The sequence below is a fragment of the Egretta garzetta genome, unplaced genomic scaffold (genome assembly GCF_000687185.1).
Source record: "Egretta garzetta isolate BGI_Z169 unplaced genomic scaffold, ASM68718v1 scaffold46, whole genome shotgun sequence".
Classification (NCBI taxonomy): domain Eukaryota; kingdom Metazoa; phylum Chordata; class Aves; order Pelecaniformes; family Ardeidae; genus Egretta; species Egretta garzetta.
In genome coordinates this window covers 9,735,624-9,749,480 of record NW_009260268.1, presented here as the reverse complement: position 1 = coordinate 9,749,480, position 13,857 = coordinate 9,735,624, and the positions used below count along the sequence as shown (strand labels likewise).

The window sequence follows — 13,857 nt, the reverse complement described above, 5'->3', positions numbered from 1 at the left end:
TGCATTAGGAGAGTGTGTGAGCTGTGGAGGCTTTGTTAATGACAGCTGTTCTCTTTCCTTTCCAGAAACCCAAATACGAAGTTCAGTGGAAAGTTGTTGAAGAGATAAATGGAAACAACTATGTTTACATAGACCCAACGCAACTTCCTTATGATCACAAATGGGAATTTCCTAGAAACCGGTTGAGTTTTGGTTAGTTTAGGTTTATTTAACTTCATCTGCAAGGTGAAACCTTCAGGTCTCATATGAGAATTTGGTCAAACATAGCAGGGTTTTGTCAAAAAGACGTGCAATAATGCAAATAGTGGTAATTGCTCATACTTGCCTTGGGACAAAAAGCAAGTGGGCGTATCTCCAATAGCTTCCTTGATACCATAAAATAAAATGTTGAATCCTTCCAGAAGTGCTCCAAGTCATTACAGAGTATTTTTTTTTGCTTTTTAAGGTAAAACTCTTGGTGCTGGAGCTTTTGGAAAAGTTGTTGAAGCCACTGCTTATGGTCTGTTTAAATCTGATGCTGCTATGACAGTAGCAGTAAAGATGTTGAAACGTAAGTTGCTGTAATATACTGTACAATTTTTTATCACTTCCTCCTGGTCGGTGTGTTATGTACTGAACATTGTGCTTTGCCTTGCAGCAAGTGCCCATTTAACAGAAAGAGAAGCCTTGATGTCAGAGCTTAAAGTGCTGAGTTACCTTGGAAACCACATTAATATCGTGAATCTGCTTGGAGCTTGCACTATTGGAGGTGGGGTTATCAACAGATTATTGATTATTTCTGTTCCTTATTTATAGCCAGAAGGAGGAACCTTGTGAAGAAGAATCCAGTGCCGCTAAGTATAGAAATCTTAAATACATTTCTTGCTTAGGCAGGTTGCAGATCATCATGACTATCGCCTGTGAATTCCTGAATCTAGATTTTTAGGCTCATCCTAAAAGCAGTAATGAGACCACTGTAGCTGCAGCTAAAAAGGAAGGTTGCTGTTATTTTCTTTCATGTGAGCCATTGTGCGCTTTCTTCTTGAGAGATGACAAAATGCCCAGCGTAAGTTTTTTCTTCAGCCACACTGTTTCTCACGAATGAGAAAAGTTACATGAGCTGGTTCCTTGTTGGTATCCAAGGTGAAGTCAACAGGCCTGCCTTGTATAGTCTTCCAGCCTTCTGTTTAAACTGTAAATGTGTCTGTTAAGGCACCACTGAAGTTACAAATTTTAAGCAGCAGAAAGTTGAGGAAAAGAATTTTCCAAATAAAGTATTGCACAACCCAAATATTTCACATTTACTATTAACTTAATAAGTTTGTTTTCATACATTGTAAAAGCTACAAAACAGCTGAAGTGTCAATACAGAGTGATACAGTCCTGTATTTTCAGTTTATGTGCATTTTAATATAAAAAATGGTGTTCCTTCTTACACAAATATGTGCTCTTTAAGTTTTTACTTCAATTTTCAAAGAAAAGGAGCTTGTAAAAATCCATAGTTTTAGACAGATGAAAAACATTTCTCACTTTCACATTTAATGATTTAAAAATAGGATGAAACAATTTTGTTTAAGCAGTCGACAAAGTAGACTCACTGGCCTGAGTGTATGTCTGTCGCAGCTGACAAAATGTGGCGTCTGTAAGAAAATCCCACCACAAACACTGCTTTTGCTATTATGAAAGCTGCAATTTTTAACTGCAGAAAAATGGAAATAAACTAGTGAGGTTAGGAAACGGTGGTACAGAATAACCTTACAGATGAAATAACACACAGTGCAATTACATATTCAAGGGCCATAGCTGGAGTCATTCACTCAGAAAACATATATTTGATCTATAAACATCTGTGCTGGAGATGACTTGATTCTCCTTTCCGATTTCATTTTAATATTCTAAGACCTTGTGCAATGTAGTTTTCTGTCGCAGCAGGCTGTTCTGTTTGAATGATTTTTCCTATTATACTGCAGAATGTAACACTCTACATCATTTCCAAAACATTACTGAAGGAGTGTGAAGCTCTACTGTAAACAGAAGTGAATCAAAAGGATTAATGTTTGAAGCTTGAATTACTCTAACATTGGGAACAAATAACTTCCTTTAGGAAGTGAGCAAAATCAAACAGATGTGTCTGGCCAGAAACATTATCGCACGAAGAAGGAGAAAAAGACTTATTTGTTAAATTTTTGTACAATGCAATGCTATTGAGGTGGGGGGGTGGGGGTGGGTGGAAATTAATTGGGAGTGACACAGCTTTAGCTGGACAATAATGCTGATCTGTGAAAGGGAAGATGCTGGGTTAGTTTTCTATAACTCTTCAAGTCTAGACAGTGCTAGGCAGTGTGATTTTTAATAGGCCAGCCTGTGCGCTTGGCTGAATGCTATCTTTATGTAAGGTTTTCTGCTATGAAAACAATACTCACCTGCTTTCCGAACCTCCCGTACATTTACAGGTCCCACTCTGGTCATTACAGAATATTGCTGCTATGGTGATCTTTTAAATTTTCTGAGACGGAAACGAGATTCATTTATTTGTCCAAAACATGAAGAACATGCAGAAACAGCAGTTTACGAGAACCTTTTGCGTCAGGCAGAGCCTGCAGCGTAAGTATGACCTGCTGAAATGTACTTGTGTTTTTAGAAGATTGGGAAGGAGGAGATATCAAAGTCTATTAGGGATAAGAAATGTGGAGAAACCTTTCATGCAGCAGGCTTTGAAGATTCTTTGCTGTGCAAGGAAACAGTTTAATTAAAGAGACGATTTGTACAGTGGGTGGTTTATTCTAACAGAGCGTGATTGATTGTATACACTTGCTGTTTCACTACTTTATCAAATTTCCTGTAGTTATTTCATGCAACTCCTTGGCTCCAATCTTCGTACGTATTTGTGTTTATCGTTCCTGTTAAACATTGGCAGTGCTCATTTAGCAGCTTGAATGACAATTCCCCCAGTGTTGGGGTGTTAATACTCTGAGCTCTCCTAAGTTCCTGCCTTCAGAAATGGCTTCCTACAAAATCAAACCAGCGCCTTACAGTATCCGAGGCAAGCTGCCACCGGTAGCTCACTAGATTTTGTGATGACAAGACCCATGTCACGATTCCGAGATTGCTTGTGTGCTTTAGCGTTTTTCAGTTACTTCATCTGTATATTTTTAACCGCTCTGTTTTAGATACCAGCCCAGAACTCTTTCCAAATATGTTTCCAAGCAGATTTCCTGCTTGTTCTCTCCCTTTGCAAAGTGAGGGAGACATAACTTACCAAAACCTAGGGGCTGTTACGGTACCTGTCCATTTTTATTTTTAGTCTGTTTATTGCCCCAGTAGGCATGTTACTTTGTGTTGGCAGACACAAAAGAACCAGGCAGACCCTTAGGAGGTGGTAAAGTCCTTTGTCCCAGCAAGACGTAGTACTGGTGAAGCTGTTCATGCCTTGGCGGTATATGGATAGCTGGTGATGCCCCAGAGAGGTTGGGACCACTAAGGTGGTGAACACAAACCTGTGATTTGCCATCGGAGATGTGCCCTCTTTTCAGTGCAGCAGTCTCACTGCTTGAGCGCGTTTTGTAAATTGAGATATTAATGGCAGAGTATTTACCAAATTCCCATATTAGTATTTACCGTAAAATTGCAGCTGCTAAATGTGTCAGATGTGTTTGTGGTGGTGACTAAAGCTATTGGTGATCTCATTACTCCTTTCCATGTTAGCTCTGTGGTTGCATGCATTGTTCATAAACTAAACAGATATTTCAGGCTAAGGAAGGGCTATGTATATGAGTTCTAGTGGCAATGAAGTGAAAAAATGCCAAAGTACATCCATCATTTCTAAAGGTGCCTAGCTGTATATTTATAAACCATATAGAATGAAAATCTGTACATTTGAATTATATATAGCTATAAGAAAGCTTGAACTTAAAAAACGTAGCAGATGGCTGTCCCAAGCCTTGGCTGATTCTTCAAAATACGTACAAATCCCCTTTGGATCTTGGGAATCTCTGAATTTAGCATTTTTTACCGTTTGTCTTCTGCATTTCAATTGCCACTTGAGTTGCTGGAATATGCTGGTAGAAGTTGGCCTAAGCCGAAGAAGGAAGCACTAGCAGATCCTGTGAAACATCTGGATGTTAATTTGTAGAGAGTGAAGTCTGTATAAACAGTATACATATGAAAGGTTTTGTTTGCTCACCTGAGCCGAACTCTAAACTTTGAGATACATCATTAGCTGTACTGACAAACCTCTCTTTCTGTACAGGCCTTTCTTCACCTTTTTTACACACCCATGAGTTTCCAATCTACTGATCATTTGTAAAGCATTGTATTCAGAAGGCTGGCATAACCTTGGCTTTGTGTTTGGATGGCTTTTGAGACCTTTTTCACTAAACTATGTTTCATTTCATCTGCTGCCTCAACAGTGATGTTGCCAGTGAGTACATGGACATGAAACCAGGAGTGTCATATGCAGTCCCACCAAAAGCTGATAAAAAAAGACCAGTGAAGTCAGGTGAGTACAGTGACAAAGAATTCTGTTTGCTGGTGGGAATGCAGAGAGAGGGATTAATGGATTTTTTTCAGTTTTATCATACTTTTCTCTCATGGATGGGAACAATTAAAACTCATTAATTGATATGAGAAGGCTTGAGAAAGAACAGTATGCTAAATTAAGGTGTGTTGTATTTCTCCACACTTAAATGGAGTATCAGGATTATGCTTTTGCTTTTTGGTGATGGGCTATTTATATAACTTTAGTCTGGTACTTATTCAGATCACTCTTTTGTTTAACATTAAGACAGTTCCGTTTCTAAATGATTACACTTGCTCCACTCAAAAGCTGTTGTTTATATTGCATAGGATCCTACATCGATCAGGATGTTACCCTTTCGATGTTGGAAGATGATGAACTTGCTCTAGATGTTGAAGATCTACTAAGTTTTTCTTACCAGGTGGCAAAGGGCATGAGCTTCCTTGCCTCCAAAAATGTAAGTTAAGAATTTGTCAGAACTGGACAGAATCAGTAGATTTCTGATTTCCTTTAGCATCACTTCCAGTGTTTTAAGATGGTCCACGTGTTTAAATGCTGACCATTTCTGTTTTCTTTTCAACAAAGCATTGCAAACTGATATGCTCTTTCTCCTACCTGAAGCTTTGGTTCATGTTGGAGTTCTGTACTGTGCTCATGGGCCAAAAGTGGTGGTTTATATCCCATAAACCAGAATATAGGGTGCACAGTACTCAACGTGAAGCAGTGCTATTGCTGCACCCCAAGGCTCCACTGATTAACAATGTCACATGCTGGGGGATGGCAGGCACGGCTGAACCTTGCCTGGCTTGGGTGGTGCCTCTTAGGGTTTGATCTTCAGCCCTTCCTTTGCTTCCTGGAGCACACAGGTAGTTTCATGAGAACTCCCGAGGACTTCGGAGTCAGTGAAACCCATAGGAACCCCAAGGAGTTATTTATGGGAATTAAATGGAATTCAGGAAAGAACTGGAAACCCCACATGTGGACACCTTCAAAAACAATTGAATCTTGAGAATTTAAGGTTTATTCTCTGTGGCACTGCTGGAGAGTTTACAAACTAAAGAACAGTATGAAGACAGCTGCAAAGTTATCTATTTGCATGAATTTTAAACAACACTGCACCTGCTACTTCTCTCATACAGAATGCTGCCTTAAACAGGGGTGCTATCACATCGTGTGCTTTTTTTTTTTTTTTTAGCAGTATGGCTTAATGCAAAGGATATGTCTTGGTTTTTAATTTTCTGGAAAGATAAAATCAGCCTAGAGACCCACAAAGAATCTTCCCTGAGCATAATAAACATTTCTCTGGGTTTCATAGGAGAGGTAATGCATACCAGAAAGGGATTTATAAAGAACAGAAGTCTTAAGCACAGCATAATTATGATTTTCCTATGGTGTTTCTTACATTTTGTTGGAAAAATGCCGTTTAACATGTAAACATTGTAGCTAATACAGACACAGGATGGTACAGGTACACCTTGGATAAAGCGCAAAACCAAACTTATGCAATTTAAGGAAAATAAGGTTATCCTGGGATCCTATGTTGGTAGTGGGGAATGTGGCTCTAATTCTGCTCCAAAGGAAGTCCACATGAAAACTTTCTCTTGCACTTGTTTTTTTCCCCCACTGTTCCTCCTTCCAAACCCTTTAGTTTATTCTTAATCTGTCAACAGCTTCCAAACAAGCCTGACAGGCAAACACATTATATTACAGATTTTAATGGTTTTCACCAGGCTCCTGCATCCTTCCCTATTCAGGACATCTAGTGCTCAGCACACATATTCTTTATTTCTTCTTATTTTCCTACAGAATAGCCCCAGGATTCACTATACACCATTCCCAGTGACAGTTTTCTTTATAGTCTTTCCATTGATAGAAGCAGACACCGTGGCATTGAGTACTAAGGCAATAATGAATGTAACACCACCTCACTGTGAGATGGGGAAGTAACACACAGTATCGCTTTGGCGGTGCAGAATTAACGGCCTTATCACAGAATTGAGTTGCACTGTGCTAACACATTACCGTGCTTGGTCGTCTTCGGTCATTGTGCACGCTCTTAGCTCCAGCTAGGAAATGCAGAGTAGTGTGGACTGATGGATAAGATGCTTCAGATTGCCTCACACCCTCGGGGAAGGAGGGTCCATACAGACTAGCAGTGCAGGGTACCCAGCTGCTCTTCTTGCAGCTTGTTTGCGTATCAAGGCTCAAAGGCATCAAAGTGCCTCTGTGCAGGAGTTGGGACAGCAGCCTGTCCCGGGGGGGAAAATTCCCTTATGAAGCACACGGTGCCTTAATCACAAGACAGGGCTTCCTCCAATGGACAAAGTCTTTATTCAGTGCAAACTGTACTGATTCTGGAGGAACAAGGCAGAGACATGCTGGATGCTTGGCCGTTCCTTCACTTTACTGCTTCAGGGCAGTAATTTTCATATGCAAAGTGAAGAGTATGTTGGATTGGGAGGTGAAGGAGAGTCCCCTGAGACAGCAGTTGTCATTATAAATAGTTTCTCATGTAAGCATGCAGAAGGGACAGAGATTAAGTTGCTTATGTGACCAGCAGTTATCATTTTCTGATTTTGATTTGCATAATAGTTGATATTTTAGGTAATTTTTTGTAGGGAACTCCATGAAGTTTTGTATTTCAAGTTAAAAAAATGAAGAGAAACATTAAACCACCTTCAGCTATTTTTTGGAAAGCTGTGGCCTGCATACTATATACCATCAGTAAAGTGGGAGCTTAACTTGCCAGATGAAAAAAGAGATAATTTTGTTAGAGAACTACCTCCATTCCCTAACAACTGCACATGGGCTCCACAGTTGCATACAAAAAAAAGACGACTGCTGGGAAACTCGGGAACGCTTCTGGAGCTGCAGTTACAAACGCATGCACGCTTCTCCAGTGAAAACTGGAGTATAAACTAGCTAGGTCACCAAATGCACAACTACTGATAGAAAGATACCGGCATATGAAAATTTCCAGTATATTCAAATACTTGGGCCTGCTTATAAAACTCTCCTAGGTACTTAATAATTCAGGTCTTCCAGAGGAGCATTTTTGAAATGGGATTCACTTTCCTGACTTGTGTGCTTTGAAGTTGTCACCATAATTTTCCCTATTTTCAGCTTTTCAGCACTTTCCTCTCAACCACAATAACTACTTAATAAAAGGTCGGAATTATGTTAGAAAGAAATCACATTTTCCCCTTAGGTGTCCTGTCTTAGGAAACAAGCCAGTGATCTTTTGATAAAAAGTCAGAGAAAAAGTACATTAAACTTTGGCTGCAAACGTGAAACACTAGAAAATTCAAAGTGACTGCAAGTGGTCTTTTCTAAAATAAATGCATAGACAACCTTAACCACGTGGCTCAATGTCATGCTGGTAAAGATACCACATCAGAATGTTTAATCATCTGAGTGAGCTTATTAACACATGGCTTCGTTATGACTTTCAGCTTGCCGTAAAATGCATAATGCAGTAAGTTACATAGCTAAGTAAACATGTAACCAAGCAACAGCCTGTTAAGGATTTTATAAAATAGCTTTGTTTGTTTGTCTGTTTGTTGTTTAGTGCATTCATAGGGATCTTGCCGCAAGAAATATTCTTCTAACTCATGGTCGGATAACAAAAATCTGTGACTTTGGCCTGGCAAGAGATATAAGGAATGACTCAAATTATGTGGTTAAAGGAAATGTAAGTATATATGATACTTCATCCACCTGTTTTAAGTTAGGGGGGGTGTCCTTGTTGTTTTGACTTGCCAAGAAAAGTCTTTCTTAGGCAGGAATCTACATTTCCCAAGTCTGGTATATCTCCGTGCTGGTCTGAAACATTAGGAGGGGCGATTCCTGACATGGATGTGTGTGCGGACAAAACCCTTGGTATATACATGTTGATATACTGGGAAATACATGCTGGTATCTGAATGTATGTTTGTAGTGGAGGAGATATTTTTGCTACACTGATACAACACCCCATCTTTCTGTTATGTCTGAATGTACTAAAAGTCACAGCTCTGTGATTAATTGCAAATTTTTGCAATTGGAATATTCTGGTAGCCCTATCCTAAATATAATTATTTTGAAACTTTTTCTCTGGGCATTACTATATTTGTCCATTATGGAAACAGTTTATTTAAAAATACCTAAATAATCAGGGGTTTTCATCCTGTTCTTTGTGATAAAGCATCACTCAGATGACAGAAGGTGGATTCTGAAGTGTGAGTTTATTGATTAGGGCATAGTGGGAGGCAAAAAAGCCTTGGTTTTATCTGATTCTATATACAGTTTTTAACCTCATATGTGTAACATACAGCTTTAACTTGCAGCTGTAATTCAAACCCTGTAACAGGGTTGGAGCAAGACCCTACGTTCTGATCAGAAAAGTTTAAAACCTCCTATGTAGAAGATTACTTATTACACTGGTACATACTCAACCTCTGCAGGGGTACAAAGGCACTTTAAAGTGATGCAGATTACCTTGGCAATAGTCGAAGTCCCCTCTAAAGCGCTAGTGCAGTAAAAGGACCTAATACAAAATCGAGTCCGTCTGTGGTTAAGCTGGAGAAGCATACCACAGAGCATAGGTATTCTGCATCTCAAACTGATTTGCACTGCCTGGATTAATGTTGTGTGCATCAGATATATGCAGCCATCCACTGCCTTCAGAGTACACGTTTTCACTTGCACCATTTTTTGGAGGAGAGAAGATCCGCATTCAGCAAGGCAGCCCTCCTCCCCAGCTCTGCTGACTGCTCTGTGGTCAGAGGCTGGTCGTTAGTTAGGGACTGGACAACACACAAACTGAAGGTTGCCCATCCAGGCTTTGGGCAAGCTGACAAAGAGCAGAAATCCCACACCTGAGCATCTCTCACCAAAGTGTTTGCCATGCTTGGTTAACCTCAGTCAGTCCATGGCACCTCAGGTATCTGAGATATCTCTGCTGCTTTGCTGTCACCCAGCAGTCCCTGAGGTCCTGGGTACCTACAGCATCCCTGTTTTAGACTATGGGAGAGAAGGGTTATTGGTTGTCTTCAAAAACAATGCTGGTACCAGCCACTGGGTGCCTAGAAGTTGAGGTTAGGGAACAAGGGGAGCAGAAATAATTCAGGAATGTCCTGGCAAAATACCGAGTGGCATTTAGTGTAAGAAAGCTGCTTTCAGGCTTAGGGTCAGGTCAGGAGCTGCTTGATCAGTCAAGGCTCCCGAGAGTGGGAAGTGCAGACCAGCAGCCTAGGAGGGAAGTGGGCAGTAAGTAATGAAGTTTTAACATGTGTAGGCTACCCTTTTAAGTTTCCTGAGTTTCCTGACAATGGGATTTTGCGTAGCCTGAAAGGGTCAGAGGAGGATAGGCTGCAGCTGCCTGGGGAGAGAGGAAGCAGTGGCTGCAGGAGGCGTTTAGTTGCATCTGGCCTGATCTTAGAGCAGATGAGGAGGGCTGGGGCATCGTCAGCCATAGATACTGCTGGGAGGCAGTGCTGCTGCCAGAGCTGGGGGCTTGGCCAGGCAGAGTGTTTGCTGTCTGTCTTGTTCAGGAAATAAAGAGCTCTGGTTGCTTCTCTGGTGAGCCAGCCCATGGCAAATGCTGCCCTTTTTCCACCTCATTTCTTTTCCTTTCCATTTACCTCCCTTTCTGTTGGCTGTCCTTGCCTTACAAGACATCACGGCTCTTCTCTATTGTATGGTTGAAATGGGTCTTCAGGCACATCATTGCAAGACTACATAAGAGGAAGAGGTCTGGTTCCTCCCACAGCAGGCACATGCTCAGGACAGAAGTCTGACTGGTTCCTATGATCAGAAAAGGAAAGGGCAGAGCAGGGAGAGGAAGGCGGAAGCAAATCCAAAGGCTTTCTGTGCCCGTTCTTCTGCTCCGGTTAGCACTCCCGAGGAATGTCTATCCCCACACAAACTTAGGAAAAATGTCAATATTTATTTCTTTTATGTGAATTTTCATTTTTTTCTGATGAACTGAGGAGCTAAAGTAGATGTCTTCACAGCTGATTAAAGCCTTGGGGCATCTTGACTCTCATCTGTGTGCCTATGGTAGCCAGGCCATATAAATTATGACATATATTATTTTGCTCTGACCTCCTGCCACCCCTTATAAACAAGACAGAAGGAATCACACAGCGTACAGAAAATCAGAGTGCAAGGAACTGCACGAGTTTGGTAGACCCACAGAAAGATGGGTCAATAACCATGCAGCACTTGGAAACTCTAAAAAGCTGAGATTTCTCTTTTTGGTTGGATACTTCTATTTCTTGATTTAGCGAGTATTTAAAGCACATAAGAAGTAGAAAAGGTTACTTTTATCAGGTACAGTTTGTCTGCCTTATGTCCATTGTCTTAATTTATTCCCTTTTCCCTGGAAAGGCTCGTCTTCCTGTGAAGTGGATGGCACCTGAAAGTATTTTCAATTGTGTTTACACCTTTGAGAGTGATGTCTGGTCTTACGGCATTTTGCTTTGGGAGCTCTTTTCTTTAGGTAAGCTCCTTCGAGATCTGTACTTCAGAGGATTTCTCTTTCATCTTGCTTTTACTGCAGATGCAGGAATCATGTTGCTCCTGTATTCTCTCAACAGGAAGCAGCCCATATCCAGGGATGCCCGTGGACTCCAAGTTCTATAAAATGATCAAGGAGGGATACAGGATGTTCAGCCCTGAGTGTGCACCGCCTGAAATGTAAGCGAGCAACCAGCACTTCTCATCACCAAACATCAGCAATGATGCAAAGGAAGGGAAGCGTCTGTTCTTGCATTAAGGCTCATTGCACTGCCCCATTGTCTGGGTTTTTTTAAGTTCTTTTCACGTTTTAAGTAATTCATGTACTTCAACTAGCAGAATACATGCCTGTGTTGTTACAAGCCATGAAATACACTCATGCCTTGTACCATCTGATCACTTTGTCATGGCATCTGCTCCGTGTCAGTAAATTATAGACAGATCACAGAACGTAATTAAACATTTTTAATTCAGATAAAGCAGTCAGTGAGATGTATCACCAGACTGTTCAGCATCTGCATTTGTGCTGTACTTCCTGACAGCAAGAGGACTGGCTACCAGTCTTCTTTATGAGCCATCCCTAATTCACTGTTTTGTAAATGGACTGGCACTTAGCAAGCTGTCAAAGAAAACCATGTCCAGAGATTCCCATTAGCATTGAGTCCACCGTTGTCACAAGCACAGGTGTTAGCAGCACTATATCTATTCTTAAAAGCCATTTAAAGAAGGTAAACTGTGGGACTGGGTCACACTTTTCTTTCAAATGATAATGCAAGTGAGGTAAGAGCTCTAAGGATTTCCTCGTGAGCAGTACTTAATTTCAGTGTCTTTGCAGGTATGACATAATGAAGAGTTGCTGGGATGCTGATCCTCTACAGAGACCCACATTTAAACAAATTGTACAGCTGATAGAGCAGCAGCTTTCAGAGAATAGCCCTCGGGTAAGTTATGGATCATCAGGTTTTTGGAATTAAAGCAGTTTCAAGCAAGATGTTAGACTGGAGCTGTGAGGAGCAAAGAGCCCAGGGCTTCATTAATTTTCCAGTATTATTTATGTAGCTTTGCAGTGTCAGTTTGGGTCGCAGGAATGATATCTGGGCTACTCACTTCTGCTTAGTTGTGCCATTAGACAACAGCTGTATAAGCCCATATCCAAAATGTACCAGCTGGAGAGGACTCTTTGCGTGGTTGATGTTTCTCACTCAAAATAGACATAGCACAACAATTTTGATGTTACAAAATGCAACAGTACTGCATAAATTGATCTTCTCTTAAACGATGAAAAATTTTATTAAGCTGGGAAACAGAAGTGAAGTATATTTAGCTTATATTAGAAAAGCTTTCTGAATGAAGGGGTTGAGCTTTCGGTGCTCTTCTGCCTCTTCTCACTTGCTTCCCCTAGCTCTGTCTACATAACCTTGGAGGTATGTCATGCCAAACTGTGTTCACTGCTCTTTTGACCATTCTCCAGTAAAAGCTTTTTCTGAGAGGGTAACCGGACAAAATGGTCCAAAGAAAAATTGGAGACGCATCAGAAACTTGGATTTTCTCTCACAATAACATTGTGTGTTACTGGGGTTTAAAAAAGTAAGTTTAAAACCTGGTTTAAAAATATAGCTTCCTTTTACCTTCTGGATGCCTTGTTTGGGCACAGAGTACATGGCTTCCTGACAATTTGAGAAAAGAGGAAACTGAAAGCTGCTGGTGTTCAATTGCATCCTGTAGCATATTTTTGGCAGGTGCAGGCATTACTAAAACAAAAGCAAGAATGTGAAGGAAATATTAGTGAGGTTTCTGGGGGAGTTTAGTAATAACCTGAGCTGTGTTTTTTTCAAGCTTAGCTGAAATTTGGCATGTAGTTGGAAGCTGCGCTGTTGTTAATAACTGAAATCGAGGTTCTTGACTCTTTAAAAGAGCAGTTAAGCCAAAGACCTTTTGAAACTCTCTGTAGATTTGCAAAGAAACACCTGAACTGGAGCCCTTCCATGGTGGTGTGTAGTACACAGTGGGAAAGGGCTAGGAAAGGAGAGCTCTCCAAGTGTGCGTGAAGGGAGCAGTCTGCAGAGTATTGACACCGGTCTTTGACTTCTGCAGGTTTATGCGAACTTCTCAACTCCACCTTCCAGTCAAGGAAATGCTCCAGATCACTCGGTGAGGATTAACTCGGTGGGTAGCAGTGCTTCGTCTACTCAGCCTCTGCTGGTACGTGAAGATGCTTGAGTGGCATCTGGAAGAAAAGGAGCCCAGATGTTTTAGTTGTTTGTATTGTGCAGGGGGTGAGAGAGAGACGAATTCAATAATTTCTCTTACTTTTACTCACTACTACCACTGTGTAGCTGAAACGTTGTTGTAATACTGTCCTTTACCACACACTGTTACACATAAACTTAATCTGCTGAGCACGGTTACAGGCATCATTGCAATGTTAACTGAAGCTGTATATATTTTGCTATATTGTGTGTATTTGCAGTAGAGAGCCAGATCTGAAGAAAAACAAAAACAAAAAGCAACAACAGAAATTCTGAGCCAGGGTGTGGAATGAGGTGACTGCAGGTCAAACCAAATCTGCAGTGATCCTTCTCTGGATCCATGCCTGGAAGGCGTACAGTCATTTTCTAGTTAATCTTGTTTTGCTGAATTTAAGAAATAAATGAGTATGAAGCTAATGGCTTTGCAAACCCCTTTCCATGTCCAGCCAAGCCTGAGAAGCTTTCCCAGGCAGACATCATAGGTTGGAGGCCAGCGAGGGTACTGTGTGTACCTGGGCAAGAGAGATGAAGGGACCAAGACCCTTCCAAAGTTGGTCTGCACAGCAGCAAACCCTCCCCGGAACCCTGGGATTTGAACCGGAGGAGGGGGGAAGA

The 13,857-nt window shown here is 41.1% G+C and overlaps 1 protein-coding gene across 1 annotated transcript in view; it reads left to right on the top strand.

Annotated features, from left to right (window-relative positions):
- Positions 1-13,851, top strand: part of KIT (KIT proto-oncogene, receptor tyrosine kinase) — a gene marked incomplete at its 5' end in the record, with an annotated part of 37,968 nt that extends 24,117 nt beyond the window's left edge. The window contains 11 exons of the mRNA XM_009642389.2: positions 66-192; positions 446-550; positions 638-748; positions 2,433-2,583; positions 4,389-4,477; positions 4,825-4,952; positions 8,064-8,186; positions 10,865-10,976; positions 11,074-11,173; positions 11,829-11,934; positions 13,088-13,851. Coding sequence (XP_009640684.1) covers positions 66-192; positions 446-550; positions 638-748; positions 2,433-2,583; positions 4,389-4,477; positions 4,825-4,952; positions 8,064-8,186; positions 10,865-10,976; positions 11,074-11,173; positions 11,829-11,934; positions 13,088-13,213 — 1,278 coding nt within the window. The remainder of the gene's footprint in view (positions 1-65; positions 193-445; positions 551-637; positions 749-2,432; positions 2,584-4,388; positions 4,478-4,824; positions 4,953-8,063; positions 8,187-10,864; positions 10,977-11,073; positions 11,174-11,828; positions 11,935-13,087) is intronic.
- Positions 13,852-13,857: the final 6 nt, after the last annotated feature.